The sequence below is a fragment of the Falco peregrinus genome, chromosome 9 (genome assembly GCF_023634155.1).
Source record: "Falco peregrinus isolate bFalPer1 chromosome 9, bFalPer1.pri, whole genome shotgun sequence".
Lineage (NCBI taxonomy): Eukaryota > Metazoa > Chordata > Aves > Falconiformes > Falconidae > Falco > Falco peregrinus.
This window is the reverse complement of record NC_073729.1, coordinates 23,639,753-23,661,428: the sequence shown is the minus strand read 5'-3', so window position 1 is coordinate 23,661,428 and position 21,676 is coordinate 23,639,753. Positions and strand designations below refer to the sequence as shown.

Below are 21,676 nucleotides of genomic sequence, written 5' to 3'. Positions count from 1 at the left end.
ATACATAAAAATCTGAAGCGACTGAATCTTTCTGCTTCACTAAGATTTAATAAAACTGCTAATATAAGGTTATACAAGCAAAACACAGATGGAGGAGGGAAAATCTCTTTAAAAGGGAGAGCATTTCTGAGAGTTCACATGGTTACTGCTGCTGTGTTTATAGCCCCCAGCCTTGGGTATTCCTTACGTCTCCAGGGCGTAGGAGTACCCTGCTAGTGATTGTTTTTTCATTATTGTTTGCTTTGAGTCTTTTTGTTTTTTGAAGGAAGTGGAAAAACTTAACAATAAGAGGTACTGGCAGTACAGCAGAGCTCAGTAAAGTGAATCTGAACGTGTTGAGGAACCTGTTGTGCCCTGGGCTGGGACTGGGGAGTTCACTGACTGCCTGGCTCCGTGGGCTTGGACACCTTGAGCAAGTCACCGCGTCTTTCTCTGGCGGTTACCACCTGTAAAATGGAGATAAAAATAACGATCATTTTCCTTTAGCAGTTTTCCAGGTTACAGGAGATAGGCGCTGTACCAGTGTCCTCATTAACATTTTTAATAAGGCTATGCAGATTGATATCTTGCCCTGGTTTGAAGCTGTTGAATGCTGCAACAGAGTGCTGGCGTACCACACTCTTCCTCTTCCCTTCTCGTAAGCTCTCCTGCTGGGAAACCTTCTGTACGGGAATAAGTTTATCGCTGTGGTGTATCTGATGAACACCTGGATTCCTTGCCCTGAGAAGTGCAAGGTGAATTTGTGCAAGCAGCAGAGTGTTAGTTTTGTACCCGTCATACCACTGTTTTGAACTGTAATAGTTGCATTAAGTAGACTTAAACGTATTTTGAACTAGGAGGCAATAAAATGTTCAGGATCTGCGAAACAGCTTCCTCTTCCATCTGATCACTCATTATCTATGCCTTTTCTTTGGATTTGGATTTTTTTCCCCACTATGTCTTGATAGTAAAAATGCTACAAAGGCATCTGTTTGCTGGGAAGCTTTAGCCCTGTTTACCAGGTACTCAGTTGGGTTTTGAGCATGTCAGCTGTGTTGCTGTGGATTCTGGAGTAGGTAATTGCAGTTGATTTTACACACTTTATAAATAGGGCAACAACCCTTTTTGTAAATAACTTTTGTTTTGTGTGAAGAATAGAGAGGAGCATGAGAGTCACTTTCCTTTACATAAAACTACATATGTTATTTAAAACTGTAAGAGTCAAAGTTCAAACAAGGGAATCTTTAACTAGGCCTCCCCAAAAATACAAAAATAAAAAGTGTTTTGACAGGGAGACATTAACATTATGGTAACTTTTAAATTTTGTTTTGAGTTCACTGATGTTTTTGTTAGTAGTTTGTTACATTTTTATATAGCTGCTTTGTAGCTACCTGTTGTAAAGTGGCTGATCTGTGTCTTTGTATTTTAACTGTATCACTGCTGTATAAAACCTACCCTGTGATACATGGTGGGAACCACCCATTACTGTGTATTTTTCAGGTAAGTGACCCCGAGGGATTCATACTAATTATCAGTCCACTGTTACAGGCTGTTTATTACTGGATCTTTGAAAACTTTTATTATGGGGAAGAAATGAAAGAATAAAAATTTGTACTGCTGGTGTATAATTATGGAAAAAAACAGAACTTAAACATTGGAGTGTAACTTCAGTACTAGCAGACTATCCTGAAATCTTAGTTTAAAGTAAAGAAACAAAGTTTTATCCAGTTACTAGTTGTAGGGGAGGTTGCACCCATCTCTCTCCCTCTGCCCTGCTATTGTGGTGTGTGGTGCTGAAGTTAAGACCAGGTAGATCTTAAAAAAAGATGGGGCAGAAGCGAAGGGTGCAGATGGGCACAGGCTGGGAGAACAGAAAGCCCCAGCCATGGGGTGGGTATGCTTTCTGTTGAGCCTCTGAACAGCCAAGTTCATCTTGGGACTTCGGGAAAAGAAGGGGCAAGAAGCAACACTCTCACGTGAAAAGTGAGAATAAGGCCAAACGAGGTGGTGATAAGTTCCTGGTTCTGTTATTTGGATCCATGATTAGGCAGACTTGTGTGGTTGGTGTGCCACATCTCAGGGGATTTGTTTGCACCTCTAACAGCATCTTCTGTCACACAGGTGCTGAGGTGGCAGTAACAGAGCCCAGCAGCTCCGACAGCAGAGTAGAGCGGTCAGACCCCTACCCAAACGTCGACGAAGCCCTCGTCGGCGGGGAGGCCAGCTACATCTCTCAGCCCTTGACTCCCGAGAAGGAGGATGCGCTCCAGGCTGCCACCGTCGCCAACCTGCGTGCGGCTCTCATGAGTAAGAACAGTTTGCTGTCTCTGAAAGCCGACATGCTGGGAGAGGATAGTTCTCTGCTGTTTGAGTACTTACCCAAAGGCACGCATTCCCTCTCTCGTAAGTTTGTGTTTTTATATTTTTTGTTTACTGATACTTTAAGTGAAATCTTTAGTGAGAAGAAAATACAAGTCACTGTCTTGTTTATTACTACTGATAGGTTTATATCAGTTTTAAATCCTTTTTAGTCCCACCTCCCTTAAAACTTGGAAACCTGTGTCTGGTATTGATCCAACTTTAATGTTAACTGCTGAAGGCATGGAAGAAAGTGTTTAGTGCATATGTATGTAGCGCTTGGCTTCAAATTCCTGTTTTATTTGTTTGCAAAATGGTACTTACAAATGAAATCCAAAGTATTTAAGTCCTTATGGTAAAAGAAGTAGCACCAAAGGTTTTGAATCCAAAACTGACTAATGTTGGAAGTCTTGAGTGTTGCTTCTATGTCTGTAGAAACGATTGTGAGTTCTGTAGATTGCATGATCTTCTTGCTGTTTACTTTTAGACCTATGTCCAAGTAATGAGCAGCTATTGATTGCTTTGTTATACTTGCACATGGAAACAAATGTTATTCTACTGGTGATTTGTTGGAGACAGCTGTTGTGTACCATTCTGTGTGGCCAGTTTACTTTTCAACATACTCTTGTATTTCCTTCGTTGCAATCATAGAACACATTGATTCGCTAGTGCATAAAGAAAGAAAAATGATTAATGGTGTATTTTAATAATAATCTCAGAAGATGGTGATATAATTTGTGATGTAAAATAGAGCAAGCAGTGGCTGAGTACTACTGTTTGTTTCCATCAGAAAAGGTTTATTTTAATCTATTACTGAGAAAATTGACTGATTAAATAGAATGAAATGTCCACTTAAGGTATTTATTATTTTATTTTATTTTTACTTTCCTATGGCAGAAGGTAGATAATGTTTAATGGTGGTAGATTCATAGAATATGTCATAGAATGGCTTGGGTTGGAAAGGACCTTAAAGATGACCTAGTTCCAGCCCCCCTGCCACGGGCAGGGACACCTTCCACTAGACCAGATTGCCTAAAGCACCGTGCGAGTGGCCAACTGGTCACTTGAGTTGTGTGATAAAGGGGAGTAGCTGCACAATGTAATGTCTGTCTTAGTATCTTATTTTGCTACTCGTGTCTGAACAGTGGAATCATTATTTTTTTTTTAAATATCTAAGTTCAGAGAGAAACAATACATTTTTTTGTACCTTATTCTGCAGCTTAAATCTTTAGGTGGAATTGCTGATGCAAAGTTCTTGTTTCTTCCGCAGTAGTTCACTTACTGAACGATCTCCAATTAAGTCAGATTTAGACGGTTCAAACCAGGCTCCTGGGTTGAAAATCCCTTTGTTGCAATGAAATAACAAAGATCCTGTGCAGCAGTTTAGTTGCTGGGCTCGCATGCAGTGAGAAGAGTGCCCTCAGCTGGCACCGGAACGGGTGGGAGCATAGACTGATGCGCAGCTGCAAGGGTGATTTATGCACCGCGTGTTCAGATCTGTGACTCGTGACAGGTGAAATCAGCGGTTTCATCTCCTGTCATGATAAACTGGAGTAACGACAGGGCAGCCCTCTATCAGTCATCCTTCTCTTGGTTGGAGGATTTTACATTTTACTTAAAAGCTGCAGCACCACTTGGCGTAAAGACAAATGAGTATAATTTCTAGCCCCAAATTTATGACTGCTTTAGAGATTGCCTAACCAGCTGAGAAGCGGAGTTCAGTAACAGGCATGGTGTAGGCAGAAGACCAACTGGGTTTAAAATAAAGCTTGGTAATTTAGAAAAGGGGGTGAATGATAGCACGTTGTGGGGTGCCATGACTCAGGAGGTCCTTCCAGCCTGTATTTGAGGTCCCTGCTTTCCAGCTCTCACTGTTGCTTGAATTTCATTCAGCTAAGCCTCAATAATCTTACCTTTATGGAAGCAAAGTGAATTGCGTAAGACAGAAAGACAACTGCTGGATTAGTCTGTCGCTTCTACATCAGCAGGTGGATGTGGCTGTGGCCTGGTAAGGGGGTTTTTACAGAAGCAAGGAGTTAAGGGACCTATTTTTCTTTCATCTTATTCAGATTCACAGATACCGATTTACTTTAATCACTTAAAAAAGATGTTCTGATATAAGACTCTCTTGCTTTTAAGTGGTCATTACTGAATACAATAGGACATCAAGTTTAATGAGAATTTTCAGTGTATAAAGTGACAGTAAAGCAAGTGGTAAGAATTGCGGAGATCTAAAAGCACGGTCTAGGTTGGTGCTAGCTTTGTAGGTGTTTTTCACATTTTTCTTCAAACACAATTTGAGGATGTTGAGTCATTTTAAAGGCCCGGGTTATATTTAAAAAAAAGAGGGGAGTAGGCAGGAGCACAGTGAAAAAGATTTCTTTTCTTTTTTTTTTTTTTTTAAACCATCTGTCTGATGAAAAGGAAGCGCACTAATTTCAAGAATTTTAAGTGATCGATTCCCCTTGAGTTAAAAAAATGTGAAGTGTGCTTTTAATCTTAACTGCTATCACTGGATTGCCTTCGTATTCTCTTACAGAGCACTACAGTAAGTAACTGACTCAAGGAGCAGTGTTCGCATTCGCTTTTCTTTTGTGGAGGTAGAGACTTGATGGAGGCGGGCCGATCCGAAGAGTGTATCATACATGTTTAACATTCTGATGAGCCATTTCTAAAGGGGATATTAATCTCCAAATTACTGCACACATTACAAGTTTTCATTTTTTCTTCCGCGTAGTTCATACTGTTGTAAAAGTCAATAGAGGATGCCGCAAGGTTTTAGTTTTACCTTGTGTTCTTTTTTCGTAATTCATTGTATATTGTAATGATTGTATGAGGTTTGAAATCAGATGACATTCTGCTGATGGAAAAATGACGCCCAGGATGTGTGTGGGGTGTTGTATCACTATGATGTAGTCAAACATAAGTACAGCATTTCTAAAGTTAACCGGTTCAAACTGATTTAAAACTAGAAGGGGATATTTAAATACCTTGCCGTTTGGGTAATACAGTTGCCAGATAACCTACAGCTGAGGAGCTTTGAGAATTTGATGTTCGTGGTATATAAGCAAAATTGACATTGTTCATGTGGTTGTCAGAAACCTAAAGAACATGGGGGTTTTGCAGGGGGGAAAAAAATAAGTACTTGCGACTTACGGGTAACACAGAGGTAGTCTTGGGAACCACTAGTTACAGAACCTGCAGTTTGTTGTTGGGGCTGTGTTTCAGATAAGACATTATAAGAGGTTCATTTTTTCTTGTCTTTACATGTTTTCGTGGTTTGCCTGTAAAAGCAGGTTATTCTTCTCTGACTTCCCACTTCAGCAGTGCTGTTCTGCTGAGCTCCTTGGTTTGATAATGTGTTTCTTATTTCGTTTGTAATACTGAACTTTGGTAGCATTGTTCCGTACAGTTACAGCACATCTACAAAAGCCTCAAAGGCTTAAGTTGAATGTTTTTAGCTGGTTTTGCCAAGAATAATCAAGAGAATGAGAATTTTAATATTCATTAGAAAATGAGTTGGTTAGTTTACAGCCCTGTTCTCTTGTAAAAAAAAATAAATAAAAATAAAAAATGCAGAAAACTTTTAGATTTTGGGGTGCCAGCTCCCTTAAAGGGTAACTCTTCCACATTTTCAGAATAGTACATTGCATACTTTTTTGTATGTCTAAGTTTGGCTTTTCCTGTTTACCCTGTTGCAACTGAAACTGTTTATAGAAGCAATTCCTATGAAGCTTGCTGTCCAAGTGATTACATGGTAGACAGAGCCCTTTTCTTCTGGGCAAACCAGCTAATACGTTATTTTTAGTTGGTGGTTCATTGGAGCCAATAATTTATACTTGCACTGGATGCTAAAGGAATACATTTTACACCGTGGTCGACTTTCCCAGGAGAGAGTTAAAGGTATTCAGTTTGGTGTGGAATTTTTCTATGTGTTAAACGAAGATTTGGGGGAGAATAGATGCAATTTTAAATGAGATATCATAACCTTTGCCTTTCTTTTTTCCATACTATGCTATATTCATATAAATACTGCATTCACGTAAATACTGCTAAACCAGTGCATCATCGTCTATATGCAAAGCTGATTGAAGTGCTTTTGATTTCTGGTTTAGAAGTTAAAATACTTTCATTAAAATTAATTTCAATACAAATTTAGGAGGGAAAAAGGTTTCTCACAGAACTAGTCAGAATGGGACAAAATGTAAATTTGGGTGCTGTTTGCGTTCTCGTGTACAAAGTATGGGTCATTGATGTGGGTTTCTCATGTTACTTGAAGTTGTTGAAACCAAATAAATATTAATTATTGTTTGAAAAATCATCTTTGTATTTTGTGTTGTAAATCTTTGTGGCTCACATTGGATTATTGAGTTTGTTTCTCCTTGCTCTACTTCATTGCTCATTCGTTAGCCTTAACTTTTGCTCTAAGCAGTGCATTGTTTCTCTAGGAACCTGTGTAACTCTGTAGAGGTGTTTAATAAGGAATTGATCAAGCCAGACCCCACTGGCTTATCTCTACTCTACACTAAAACACTGTTTGTTTAAGGAAGCACAACCCAGAGATGCCTCTTAAGTCATCCGTGGTTGCAGTTTGTAGCTTCAATGTAAACAGGGCATCTTGAATCAGTTTGGGATGTTCAGGGGAAAAAAGGAACATGTGGATGACTAGGCAGGAATTCTGCTGCAGACGTGGAGAGCTGGATTCCTGCTAACAGTTTCTAACAAGAAACACTAATGAGTTTGCGTTTTCCCTTATTTTTTCCTGTCTTTTGTTTACGGGTTCTAGCGTTTTGCTGTCTTGCCTTTAAATTGCGACAGCTACAGATGAGCACCAACAGAATGAAAACTTCAAGTATTGTTGCAACACTTGAATAGAGTTAATGAAGTTGTGAAAGATTTCAATCGGCGATCAAAGTGGAGGAAGGTAAATCAAACATCCAGCTTGTGGCACAAGAGCAGAATTTCCTTTGATAGCTGATAAAAAGTTAGGTTTGGGATTGTTCGCATTTAGAAACCTTTGTGTGGTTTCACTCGAATGCTTTGTTGTGACCCAGATCACAGTGTATTGTATTCGGATGTAGTATAAACTTTGACTTGTTATTTGTAGCTGCATTAAAGAGTGTGGGTTTTTATATCCATAAAGGTTTCAATCAGATTCTTTTGTGTTAGAAATAAAAAAGCCTTTAGGGCATAAAGTGCTTTAAATATGAATTTGTTTACTCTTATGCCATATTTGCTTCTGGTTTTGCCTGCTTGCTTTTCAAAAATAATGACGTGCTCGGTATGTCATTCCAATATTCAGTTGAGGTGCTTGTTAAAGTTTGTTTAAGACTTCGTAATGTACACTGATCTTGATAACACAGCCTTTATTTGTATTTAGATTTGTCATTGATTATCAGTGCAGTTTCTGGAATATTGTTTGCCATTTGGCTGTTGCTACAGAATAGGCAAGAGGGTACAATTCTGCTTCAGCTGGACAAGTAATGTTTTCCTTTTTAACTATGGTAGATTTGTAGAATGTAACGACTGTCGGGCATAATCGAACAGTTTTGTGCAAATACTTGAACTTCTGTGCTTGCTGTCTGTAGAAGGAAGGGAATACTTTTTTCCATCTTTTGTAAAGCACTTTGAGATCAAGGAAGTACCATATTAAATAAAACACCATGGTCAGATCATGAGATCTGAAGCTTTAACATACATTTTCAAGAAAGTTAGCAATAGAAAAAAGTTTGTGCGTATGTTACTTAAAGATTGAAATGTATGTGTTTGAAATGGTGCTTCTCCAAGAGGTGTCTTTCAGAAATGGGATTGCTCTGGATATTTGTGCTGGACTGTGCTGCTTTCTCCTGACAGACTCCTTAGTGACCTGCCACGCAATATTACTCCACTACATACATCGCGTACAGACGAGGCATTTTGGGTGGGGAGGCTGGTTTAAAAAAAAACACAACCACAGAACAAAACAAAACAAAAAAAAAAAAAACAACCCAAAAAAGCCTGGCATCACTGTCCTGCTGCATTCCCTCCCACTGACAGAAGATAAGCTGCGAGTGCTGGTGCACTGCCTTTGCAAGGCCTTTTTTAAAACCACCAGCTGGTGCTAGTTCACGTGGGTGAGATTCGTTTCCTGTGTTCCCCAGGGCCTGGCACCAACTTGAATCGTTCAAGGGGCGAATGTGATGGCAAAGTGGAAGCACCATCTCCCCCGCTGCCTTCATCACACCTTGCCACTCAGAGCCCCCCTGAGATCTGCTCTTCTGGTGAAATGTCACCAGAAACCATGATAAAAGGAGAGGTGCCTTCCTCAACCCAGGTAAGATCATGGGGGGAAAATGCAAAGACATTTAAATGCAAAGGTGTCTGTTTAATCAAATTCTGCCTGGCTAGGAGTACTTTGAAAGACTGTAATTCCTTATACTTTGATCTGTTCGCTTTTCTTTTTTAAAAACTATTTTAAAACTAGAAGTCTGTTGATGTCAGGGCTGGTGCTGTCCTAATTTTAGCCTTTCTGCCTTACCTCAACAGAACTTGCATTCAAAAAACAAGTGATTTTTATTTTGGGGTATACATGTCCTTTTTATTGTAAATCACTTTGTTTGCAAAACATTGCATACAAGAACATAATATGGTATAAAGGTAGCAGAGATCCCAGCTATCCGTTGCCCGGTTCTGGTGTTTTGCATTTGGGTTTGTTGGAACTGTCTGAACAGGGACAGAAGCAGGCTGGCTTTCTGTGTCACGGGAGGCAGGAGTTTCAGGTAAGATCCATAGCTTCCTGTGGCATTTCTTATCCTTAATTAAAGGTATAGGTAGAAACACAGTTTTTCCTTTGCAGTCACCTTAGAGCAAAGCGAGCTGGCCAGAGCGGCTGGTCGCTGCTTGTCCTGTCTCCAGCAGACCTGCCCAGGCTGCATCATGCCCCTGCCTCATAGAGGGTTGCCATCTGCTGCACACTGGCATATTGCAAATGGTTTATGAAAAAATAAAAATAAAAATCTGCTTTTATTTATAATTTGGATCAGCAATGCCAGAGCGCGTTGCATAAAGGGAGCTACACAGAAGGTGTTTGTTTTCCATGGGCTTTTCTAGGTGGAAAGAAAAGGTCGCTGTGTAGGGCTAAGGGAAAATTTTCCAGCTCTGTTGTATCTGCTAGAAATTTTCTATCCAGTGTTTCCCGTTGGCCTGAGTGGGAGCCACAGGCGCTTGGTGAGCCTGGAAACTGAGTCGTTACCCAGGTCCTCAGTAGGCATGTTGATTGCTGTCTTCAAAACACCAGATCTTGCAAAATATGGCCCAGTTAACTTAGCTGCTTTGACAGTGAAAGCTTTGTGAAGGCAAACAGGGCTGCCAAAGCAAATGATGAGCCTCCCTTAAAGGAGTAAAGGCAATGATAAGATGGGAGCCTGAGCACTAACTGCAAAGATGTGTTCTTGTAAATGCTTGCCTTAACTTAAATGTGCTTTTCATTTGCAGGCCACTTACGATGGATTTTTAGCACTTTGGCAGTTTGATAATTCTCATTCAGGTAAGGGGAGAGAGAAAAAAAAATTTCAACTATCCGTGTTTTATACCCAAAGACACTAATTTGTACACCTGTATGTGTGTGTTTCTGTTTCAGATAAGAATTTCTCGAGATCTGAAGACATGGACATAACCACTGATGGCCTGTTCCTGGATTCAGCCCTAGCCAAGAGGCTGACCTGTGGTTTCTGCAGGAGGGTTTTCCAGTGTGCTGAAGAGCTGAAGGAGCACATCCACAAGCATGCTTTCTCCGTGCTTCTCCCGTTCGACCTGGCAGACTGCTCCCAGCCTGGCCTTATTGACAGCGTGCCTCCTGGCCACCTTGCCCGCTTCCAGTGCTCCAAATGCCCTGCAAGCTTCACTCTGAAATCAAACATGGATCGCCATGAAAAGACCATCCACTTCAACTGTAAGAAGATGCAGTGTCCTAACTGTGACAAGCTATTTCGAGACAAGACAGACTTAAACCGGCACCTTATGTCTGTGCACTCAAGAGAGCGTACTTTTGTCTGTCTCTCCTGTGGAAAGGGCTTTGGTACACAGAAGAACCTCACCAGCCACGTGAAAGCGTGTTACCTGGGCTCTGCCCGGCTGGTCGGGTTTGAGCTTTTGGACAGTGTAGGACAAAACGAGGATCCGGAGGACGCATAGATACCATTGTGTATACGAGACGCTTCCTTAAAACTAGGAAAAGCAAATTGTTCCATTGTCCTCATACTGCAAATAAATGTGCCGCAGGTGTAATATAATAGAGTAATTCCCCAAAGCTGATCAGGTTGATAGTGTGCTGGTTCCAGATACTGTGTAACTGCAGCCACGGTGCTGGTTTTCTGCAAAGATAACTTTTGTCAGCCCATAATAATGGGCGCTTTGGCTATCTTGCTGGTGTGATCCTACTGTGTGCTTATACTACCTTAAACTTTTTTTTTTTTTTTATCAGTAGATCTCAAAGTGCTTTATAAAAGAAACTGTGATGTTTTCCTCTTATTCCCTGGAAAAATAACATACCTCAGCTTGTTGGGCGTGTTAGCAATAGAATTAATAATAGAATTCAGTCGTCTGAGTTCTGGTCTAGTGCTCTGTCCATTAGACAATTCAGGCGTTTCAGGCTTTTATTCAGTTTGAGATGAGGAGCTGTGAAAGCATGGGGTTGCTCAGTCCTGTAAGGTGTTTGCAGTCTGGTTTTCTCTGTCATCTAAGGGATAAAAATGTGCTGCTTGTTCATGTGTGCAACAGGGTGTGTAATTTGGGCTTGAAAGTTGTTGCGAGGCCTATTTTATTGATACTATGTTCGAGTACTCTTAGGACTTTTTTGAAATATTCTGGAGTATGGGTGTGGTTTTCAGGAATTCTGTAAATTTTGCTGATTTGTTTGTTATACATAATATAATTAAGTTAGCCAGACTGAATGTATGTTGTTGAAACGGAGGAGAGGATTCTTTACATAGAAGGTTGAACTGAAACTTAGGGTGCGCGTATAAAAATCAGTAGTGGTTGTTACTGGAGGGTAGAAACCTTACTGTAATGTCTATTTTATTATATAAAATTCATTTATTTTTTTAAATATTAAATATTTCTGTGTCTCTTGCTATATATTACATGCAAAACCAGATTATAGTAACTGTGAAATTAAAATAGCATAATTACTTGTCGTGCTTCCCAGCTGCTCTGTGCACAGCACAGCTTGTCAGCAGCTTGAGCTTCAGCGCTGTAGGACTGCTTCCCTTCATGTGCGAGAGAGGCAGCTGAGAAAGCGAAAGCAACTTCTAGAAATGATCTTTAGAGTTCTCCAGAATAGTTCTTCCTCATAAGATTGTTGCATCTCAGGGAGGCAAAAACAAGCAATATGTGGTTGTGCACAAAGTGGACTTGAGCAGGCTGGAGGTCTCCGGTGGAGAGTTTCTGGCAGAGCTGTTCCCCGTGGAAGGCTGGGTGAGGGAGATCATCCAGGTCCTGCTGCCCTTGCTCTCCTAGAGAGGGAATAGTTATATTCTGCTGCAGCACTGCTTTTCCCACTCCTGCTGTGAATGGGAGCTTCAGGGATACGGCTCCATGCCGGCGCTGGGTTTTTGAGGGTAGGGGGGCTGGAGATTCCCTGCTTGGCTTAGTTCTTCCTCGTTGGTTGAGCAGGATGCGGTCAGAGTTGAGTCTGTGTTCCTATATAACCAGTGTAGGATGCCATACTTCAGTCATTATTTTTTTTTTTTTTATTTTTTTTGCAAAGTCACGTTCTTTTTTTTGCTCTGGTTCCCATTGACATCCTTGGTGTTGTGGATCACAGCTGTCTGTGTGTGTGTGTGGTTTATAGTCTGTCAGCTTCCCTTGCTACAAATATCCATTTATTTGCCTCATAATATATTTTGCTCTTCAATAACCAGCAAGTGAGGAAGGAGAAGGCCAAGCCAGAAGAGAAAGCTGTCACCAAAATGGGGAATTTGGGAGCAGCAAGGTAGGATTTGTCTGGAGTGGAAAAGTAAGATGCCAGCAGAAGTAACTTTAGCAAATTTTAAAAGGTTTAATTCATGTGGTAATACTCAATGACATTTCATATTTGTTCTTTTGTTTCCTCTCCTCATATTTGAGAATTTCATTCAACGTGGAACTCTTCTTCTATAATCAGGGCAACTCCTTCTCTCTAATAGGGGTTTAAGTAGTGTACTTGGCCTGTACGTCGGAGTGTTTTCTGACTTCAGCACTGAGACTTTCCTGTGTTTCCCTTCAGGATCAGGAGTAGGTTTTTTAAAATGTTACAGCCATAGGGTATAACATAGCAGAGGCTTACATGGTGGAGAAAACTTTTAAAAAGTAGGGTTGCTGTGTGAGAAAATGGCACAGGAAGATGATGGGAAGTGTAAGTTTGGCGGTTAAATTGCACCTTACTATTCATAAACTTAAATATATTTATGAGGATTAAGTGGATGAGAATTCTCTTATTTGTGAATTCTTTGTAATAACCAAATGAGTGTAGTATTTCAGTGATTATTAACTACATATCAGTTTACAGAGTTGACACAAAGCAGCTGTACCGGGCGGTGTATCACTGGTGCTTTTCCTTCTCTCAAGCCAGGGATGTAGGAACCTGTTTTCATTTAACAGCCTCAGTGAAATAAGTGAAGTTACTTGAGATGACAATACCAAAGGCTTTTTCCAAAGTGTTATTGTGTTGGTTTTAAAAATGCACATCTTTGTAAATATTTTAGTGAAGTACATAGATTTTCACCATGGCCCTGTGTATTACATTCTCCGTTTCTTGGTGCTGCTCTTCCTATAGAAGTGTCCAATAGCTCATTATCTGTGGCGCTGCTGTTGATGGTCTTGATGATCTTGTTAAAGATTATTTCTTAGGACCTTAATGCTGCTATACATAAACTCTACAAAATACTGTCACTTAGACAAAAGATTCTACTCGTTCCAAAATCGGTATGTTGTTCGTTGAATATACATACTTGTGGGTGCGTATATTTAACAGTACTGTGAAAATGTTAACTCTGCAATACAGTTGTTTTTTTTTAACAATGCTGCTGTTTTTCAGGTGTTTACTTTTGTAGATGCAAGAACTAAATATATGGCTATTTGGTGAAAAAATAGTTTTCAATAAAACTAGAGCTGCAAAAAGTGTTCTGTGACTGTTTTTAAATAGAAGCGTTCTGGAAGTTGAACATGTTATTCTCAAGCGATTTAAGCTGAATGCAGGCAGAAGTCGGCATGAGGGGTCTTGAAATTGGAAAGTGTTAGGAGTATGTTGTTGGAAATCCATGGATGTGTTGGAAACACATGGTGCCATCCGGAGTTGCCTTTCCAGCTCCCACAAGAGCTCAGCCGAAAAGTGAAGGGATGGGTGCGGACGGTAGATGAGAGGCGGCATCTGGTCATTTAGGAAATGACGGGATCAGGCACAATCTGGTGATGTAGGAAGTGAGGGATTTTGTGGTATTCTCTTCTCTAAAGCACTTTCGCTTTGTAATCTTGGGGTGTGGATGCTGTCAGGATCTCTGTGGCAGTTTTTTCCTGAGCTGCAGCCACCTCGCCAGGCGACTTGTCCTGCTGGCTGTGGGCTCCGCGTGCGGCTTGTTGGTGGTGCTGGGTACTGGATGTGTCCCCTCTTGACTTCTCCTGAGCAGCTTACACCTTGCTTACCTTGTCTAGACTCCATAGTAAGAGGTTTATAGTGATCCTGGGGAATGTAAGTGTTTGGGCTATCGCTAATAGTCGAGCAGTTACAAGAGCAGACAGGAAACGTATTTATCATAAATGGCTTTGTATCGTGACGTTGATACTCGTTGGGGAAGAAAGTGGGCTCCTTGCCTCTGTTTAGACAAGGGGGACTGAAATCCCGAGGAGAAGATAAAGCAAAAAATACTTTCCCTGTAATATAAAAGAGAAAGAGTTTTCATATTCTAGGTTTTTTTAAAAAAATTCAAAATCTTGTATATCAGAGGGTAGGTGTGGGGTAGGGGAAGGGCTGGGTTAGCAGCCCGAGCTTGTGCAAGGCTCTGGGCATGGGGCCATGTTAAAGTATCTCCTCTGGAAGGTTCCCAATGCAGTGCAAGTGCATAGTCACTGAAACCAACCCATCAAAATTCTGCCTGATCACAGGGATTAATCTTTACTGATGGGTGAATAAAATATTCTTTAGTGTTCACTTTCCCTATTGTCAGTATTGCAGCCGTGGCCCAGGTGAGTTGGCTTTTTTTTAAAAAAAAATTTATTATTATTATTTATTTTCCTTTTTTTTTTTTTTTTTCCCTTGAGCTAAAAAATTCCCTTGACAGCTTTACAAATATGCTGGAAAACCCGCACCAAACCACTAAAAAAAAAAAAAGAAAGAAAGCACCTGTAGGATGGGCCAGCACAGCTGCTGAGCAGCACAAGAAAAGAATATAAGAATATTAGATCCCATTCAAACTGCTAGTCAAAGGAAGTATTTTTTCCACAAAGTTACCTGTGTGGAGGATGTTTTTAATTCCAAGTAGTCAAAAGAAATGTGAAGACAAAATTCCTATCACAGCAGCTTGAACCATGCTTTTAATCTGCATTAGAACAATAAAAAAACTTGTTAGAATACTTTTTCTAAGCTGAGGTTCTGTTGAAATGCTTCTTCTGATCGTGAGGGGTGGTGTTACTTATTTAATTTAAAGATGTCTTCATAATGTCGTGTGGTTCGCACTTTCCCGTGATTAACAAATGTGGTTAACTTTTCACCTTGTTTTATCTGCATTGCAAATACAAAACAAACTTTAAAAATGGAAGAAAAGCAACAAAAATCCCACAAATTTGGCATCGAACAACACCAATCGCGTGAGCCTACTGACTTTCTTTAATAAACACTGGTTGTACATAGCTGGTTTGCAGGGTGCAGCGTAACTCCCAGGGTGTTACCTGCAGTACACGGGGGGCATGCACTGTACGTCAGTGAGTAGGGCATTTGTAGCAGATAACATTTCAATAAGCACCTAAAAATATTGCAAAATACTCAGTATGTTAGAAGCTGTGTAGTAGGACTGGTGTTATCCTTATTCCCCCAGCTCTCCTGCATAGATGTTTGCATTTACCAAGAGCCATTTACATCCACATAGGATACTTCAGGTGATTAACTAGAACTTGGCTTTCTTTTTTTTCCATTGTTGTTATGTAAACAATATATTGTTTTGAGAAATAATGCTAATTAGGAGAAAAAGTGGGTGAAAATTAACATACTAATGGAAAGGAATCGAATGACAAGAAAGTGGAGATTTAACATCCTATCCACGTGGACAGTCACTTCCAAACTTCTGGTGGGTGGATGTCCTCAGGGAGTAGCAAATACTCTGTTTTCACCTGCTGTGGTTTGCATATTGCACTTTCCCTTGGTTTGGAGGAGGAAATGCCACCACAGCTGCCGTGTGCGTTCTTCTGGCAAACGAGACGCTTGGGCTGGCAGTGCTGCGCGTCCCCTGGGGCCGCTTCCAGCGCACGTCTGAGGTGACAAGAAGAAAAGAATCAGCAGTGTCAGAATGGCTTCAAAGAACTCATCCCTTTTCAGCAAAATATGGTTGGGGGGGACAGAAAAAAGTCCATCAGGGGCTATATACAGCTGCCTCCTAAGGAGGCTCGCAAGGGTCCTGCTGCAATTCGACGTTACGCATCCTTTTAGATTTCTGTGTCTGTGCTGCAATGGTTACGCTGGGTGAGAGTTGGATAATGCAGAGCATGTTTGCTGTAACTGTCCTTTTTTTTCCTGGGTAATCCTTGGTTTCTGCATCTTCTTTTGAAATACTCCTGGAGTGTGTGATGATGTTCTTGCATCGTCCCATAACTAAAGCGCGTGGCACTGTCGGGGTGTTACAGCTGTGGTCTGCTCTTCACGGCTCGCCGCTTCCACAAATGGTGGTGGTAGAGTTTTAGATCTTGGTGTTTAGGATAATTCACTGTAAGTCAGAATCACAGCAGATTGTTCGTCCTCTTCAGCTGCCGTTCAGCAAGCGCTGGGCAGTGTTACAGACTGTTGCTAAACGTTTGTGCGTCGGCTTGTTCAAAAGCTGCTGTTATGAGGGTACTTCAAGTTGTTAGTTTTAATAATACAAGTGCATTAACAGAGTATAAAGGTTTTAAAAAAGTGTAGGTGGTTCAGAGGTGAGAGTGTGATTTCACATTGAACTACTTTAATAGTGACATAGTAAGTGAGGAGACTGTCCCATTGAGAACGTTCTGAGCGTAATCTGTGTGTTGTGCTTCCTCTCTTCCAGTCAATGAGTTCACAGTCATCAGGAAGAAGTTCAAGTGCCCGTACTGCAGTTTCTCAGCCATGCATCAGTGCATCCTGAAGAGACACATGCGATCCCACACGGGAGAAAGACCTTATCCCTGTGAGATCTGTGGGAAGAAGTTCACCCGCCGGGAGCACATGAAGCGGCACACCTTGGTAAGAGCCCTGGCCGGGCAGCAGTGTGGGCAGCGGGTGCAGGCAGCACATCTGTTCAGCTGAAGGATAATGGGCTTCCTCCAATTTACAGCTGTATTTTGTTTTCCTGCTGGTCTGACAACTTCTCCAGGTTTTTTTGGTTTATTTTTTTCCCCTCCCACCTTTCAAAGGCACAGTGTTCTGCAGCCGGTTTGTGCAGAGGGAAGCCACGGCTGCTCTCCTGGCTCCACCGGAGGGTTCCCGAGTTGCTCCCCCGGCAGCCAGTGCTGCCTGTGCCAAGGGCTGAGCTGGCCTCACAGTGCCAGCCTTGCCCTCCGGCACAGCCGCCTCCTTCCCAGCCACGCTGGCTGCCGGGGGGAGCCTGGGCACTGAGGACAGGAGCTAAAATAGCTAATGCTGCCTTTGGGGTGGAAAAGGAAATTTTTTTTTTTTTTAATAGGTTGAATGATTGGGTGCAGGAAGCTTTAAAATGCGTTGCTCAGCAAGAAGAACTCAAGGCAAAGCTGCTCTGATCTGGCAACGCTTAGTTATCAAAAATAATGTTATGCCTTATTGAAGGTGGTTGGTCAAAACGGAATAGGAGGCTGGCTGGTGCTGTTGGCCGGCCTTTTACAACTTCCTCTGAAACAAAATTTTTAGGTGAACTTTGATTTACTTATAAGGGGAGAATTAGTTGCCATCCTAAAGTGGTTCCTCAGAGCTTGGCATAGAGGTGGTACGGTGGGTGAGCAAATAGTTTCTATGTCATTATTTCAGTAATGCACACCAGCAAGCTCTGTTGCCCCTCTAAATAAGCTTGTAGTGAAACCCAGATTATTTTTTTTCAATACTGGGGATGGCAGCTGTGAGGTTCTAGTACAGTGAGATACTTAAAAAAAAAACCAAACAGTCCCAAGAGTGTTTACAGTTCAGTGACTAAGAATCGATTTGTTGAGGTCAGTTAAATAACTCTCCCCATATTTATTATCTATATATATCATATGACTATTATCTATTAAATTTTGGATGTAAAGAATATCTCACTGGAGGAGGTGTGCTTCCGGTAATTAATACCTAATTTTCCTGGTTCTAATTCTCAAAAACCCCACAAAGAACCTGAATTCCCTCATCCCAGTCCTGCAGGCATTGCGTCCCCTTCATCCCTCCTGCGGTGGCGGTTCAGCAGCGGTGACGCAGCTCGGTGCAGGTGTAACGAAATGGGCAATTCCTCTTCTTGCTCTGTAGATTTCTGCCCTGACGAGAATCAGCAGATCTTTACGTACCGTGGGGAAGGCAGGGAAGCGCCCTGTACCCTCAGGAGTGAAAGTGAGCCGATCTGCAAATTCGTTTTAGTGCTGCTGAAGCCGTTGTGAGTGACCGACACGGTTCTGTTCTGTCCCAAGTCCCATTAACGCACCCAGGGAGATGGAATCGGTGATTTGTGGATACGTACCAGGGGGCTGGTGTGTGTGTGTGTCTGCCTGCGTCTCTGTACGACTTGTTTCACGTCAGGAATTAGCTAGTTTAGGAAATACCGGCTGGATTACAGATTTGTAGTGCCAGCTCCTGAGTAAAGTGCCACCCCGACAAAACCGATTTGTTTTCATTTCCAAAGAGCCATCAGTGACTCCAGGGCACCTTGGAATGGATGGCTAAAGAGAAAAGGACAGGGATTTGGGGTTTTTTTGGTACTGTTTGAAGTAAGGCCCCAGAAAAAAATCCAGTTTCATTATTTATCTGAAGATTCTTTTGAAATGAACCTACAAAAAGGGGTGTTTTCTTACATGCAGATGCTACCGTGCTGATCATGGTTTACAAAAGCAGTGGTGCGGGCTGCCCGAGGCGCTCGTGGCCGGATGAGCTGCTGGATTCGTATGCTTTGCTTGTCTTGTTGTCTTATTTCGTCTGAAGTTTTGGGGCTTAATTGTGAACTCTTCAGCTAAATCTGTAAAGATGAATGCTAGTGTGCATCAAATAAAAATACATGTTATAAAAATAAGGTGTAGGAGAAGGAAGTAGGTTTAACACACCAAACCCCTTGTTTCTCTCAGTTCCTCAACTGATAACCACAGACATAAGGGGACTATTTTAATTTAACTCAAGATTAAAAAGTGTACTTTTATAGTCTTGATATAACATTTAAATTTAATAGAAACACTTGTTTTCTTTGAATGGGAGTACTAAAGTAAAAACAAGAGTTTCTTTCTAAAAACCTTTGCACTTGGAGTGCTATTTCCATGGGGTGGCAGAGCGGAGCTGGGTTTCCCACACCGTCGCAGTGACCAGGCTGTGTCCAGAAGGAAGCACTACCCCTGTGATACCCACCAGGTTTTCACCTTAAATGAAAAGAATTTGCCCAAAAGGGTCTTGATTTTTAATTTGAAGTGACTTGTCTCTGTACATGCCGAACTTTCTTACCTGGTCTGCCACAGCATCGCACGTGACGTGCAAACTGCTTAAAACTGGTGGGATACATTTAGGTGGGAAAGCGCAGGTTGGTTGGCATACTGAGCTGCTGTCTCCTTGCTGTAGCTTTTTAAAAGAAACTTTTTTTTTTTTTCCCCCAAGCGCATGAGAGCCTGGTTATTATTGGGGTGTTACCCCCACTATGCAGCTTGCTCAATCCCCGCTGCTGTTGCAGAAGCGGGTGCCTTTTCCTGGGAAGAGCCGCTGCCCGATGGGAGCGGGGGGCTTACACAACACATTGCTGTGGACTCCTGCCACCCCCCCTCCGTGCATGCCTGTTGGGCTGAGTGCCCAGCCATCTGCTGGGGGACTGCCCCCTCCCCCCCGGCGTCCCGTCCCTATTGCCTTGGGGTCGGGGTTCTGCTGCTCGGGGGGCAGAGCCAAGCGGCGAGCTCAGGGCTGCTGCAAGTGCACAGGTTTGAAGAGCTGTTACTGGTTTTGCAGCAGGGAACACCTCGTCATGCCAGCTGGTTGCCTCCATCATTCCATTGTTTTATTTCTCAAAACTTTCCCCCTTTTTTTTCTTATTTTGTTTTTTTTTTAATTCTTCTCAGAAATTTAGGATGTTGATGTTGTCAGCACAATGTTTTCCCCTCTCCCCCTTGGAATATTGGTATTTAGTCTGTTAGTATGTGGTCTTTCCAATGGCATTTTCAGATACCGAGGACCAAACGCTGTTTCTGTATTTAATAATTACTAATTTGGCCATAAGAGAAGTAAAACTAATGCCTGCTCAGCTGCATCCAGTAATGTGGTTCACTTTGAATGTGCCAACTGAACTGTCAGTGCTGGCAAAGAGGGGGAGAGTGATCAGGTTTCTAACAAATACTTATCGTTTTAGTACCTGCTTCATAATTCCTTTTTTATATGGCTCTTTTAGCCCTTCTTCTGTGCCCTTGACCACCTTCTGTGATCCTGTTTGGCTTTTGATGCCTGAAAATCATTCTTCTACCAGTTAAAAATGAGTGATACCGATAGATCCTGTTATACCTATAGATCCTGACTGACAGCCATGTCCCAACTGCTTCTGTAAAAGCTTACATGTAGTTTAAAAAAAAATAAATATAATGGCTTTGCTTGATGCTGTTGAACACTACATCACGGGGACTAGCTTGGAGCCAGGGAAGCCTGAAGCCGGAGCACATCAGAGGAGCTGGCGGGCTTTGAGCGCGGTGGGGACCGGTGCGGCACAGAGCCGGAGCGAGCATCATGTGGTAGCGAGGGCTTGAGGGGGTGAGGCGGGTCAGTTTGTCCTCATCCCACATCCCGTTAACTTGGCTGGCTGTTCGGATGAGCGACGAGCGCGGGGTTTTTGGAGGATCCTGTCTGAGAGCAGGCGATCCTGTGCTGAGGCAGGAGCAGGGAGCTGGCCTCTCCAGGTGCTGGGTTAAAATAAAAGGAAGGGCTTTTCCATGCAAGGCGTGTTTAACCAGCAAAACCTTCCCTACAGCCTGTTGGGAGCATGAAAAGAAATAATTAAAAAAGTAAAATAATTAGGTGCTGGCGATATGTGCCCAGCGGCTGTGGTAGCTGCTGGTCTGCATGAAGCAGCGTGCTCAGGACCACCCTGGATCACTGGCCACTGCGTAGCATCATACAGGGTGGATCCTCCTCTGCTTCTGCAGGTATCTCCTGCTGAGCAGTGCCAGTGACTGGGCAACGCGAGCTCCTGGCCTGTCCCTGTGTGGCATTAATGTATAATATATATATATACACACAAAATTTTTCTTTATATATAGATATATATATGTTTAATATTGGTCAGCCCTGAAGTAGTCAGGTGGTTGGGCTAGATGATTGTTGTAGGTCCTTCCAAATGAACTATTTTATATATAAATTGAATATATATCTGCATTTTATATAAATTCTTTATGTATAATGTAAATGAAAGTACCTGATGAGGCTCCTTGTGGTGGGATTGGGGAGCTCTGGCTGCACTGGCTGGCTGTTCCCTTTCAGAGAGGAGCAGGTGAACATTCTGGATGAGCTCCTTGCCTTCCACATGTGGCAGAAGTAGCCAGCAACAGATTTCACCTCTGATGAGGCGGTTTTGTGCTTCTCAAAGTAGGTGATTTTGCTCATTGTGTAGTGAAGTTTGAATCTTGGGAGTGATTTCTGGGATCCTGCAGAGCATTTTCCCACTTGCAGCTTATTCTGTAAGTGCGATAGCTCCCTCTGTGTGCCTGGCATGCTTGGACGTAGGCTGCAGCGTGATTTATAGAACAGAAACACTTGTGACAAACCATTTTTCAGCCACTGGAGTAGGCAGGATTAAGGTTATAGAAGTACGTTCAGCTGCACTTCTTGAGAGAGATTGGGTACGTTAACAGTGCTCCTACTCTGGGTCTTGGCAGCAGTGGGATCAGGAGGGAGATGGCTGAATTAACGTGATGTTAACAGCAGTTTGATCGTGGGTTGGTTTGCTCTGGTCTGAAGAGAACTGGGGCTTGGTGGTGGTGGTGTTTTTTCTTC

At 42.2% G+C, this 21,676-nt stretch overlaps 1 protein-coding gene across 4 annotated transcripts in view; it reads left to right on the top strand.

The window, feature by feature from the left end:
- Nucleotides 1-21,676, top strand: part of ZBTB46 (zinc finger and BTB domain containing 46) — a 59,545-nt gene that overhangs the window by 32,374 nt on the left and 5,495 nt on the right. For 3 of the 4 annotated variants that reach the window (XM_055813685.1, XM_027790164.2, XM_027790163.2), the window contains 5 exons: nt 2,101-2,382; nt 8,478-8,650; nt 9,811-9,862; nt 9,956-10,267; nt 16,584-16,759. In XM_055813685.1, coding sequence (XP_055669660.1) covers nt 2,101-2,382; nt 8,478-8,650; nt 9,811-9,862; nt 9,956-10,267; nt 16,584-16,759 — 995 coding nt within the window. The remainder of the gene's footprint in view (nt 1-2,100; nt 2,383-8,477; nt 8,651-9,810; nt 9,863-9,955; nt 10,268-16,583; nt 16,760-21,676) is intronic. The other variant, XM_027790166.2, reaches the window with a different exon arrangement.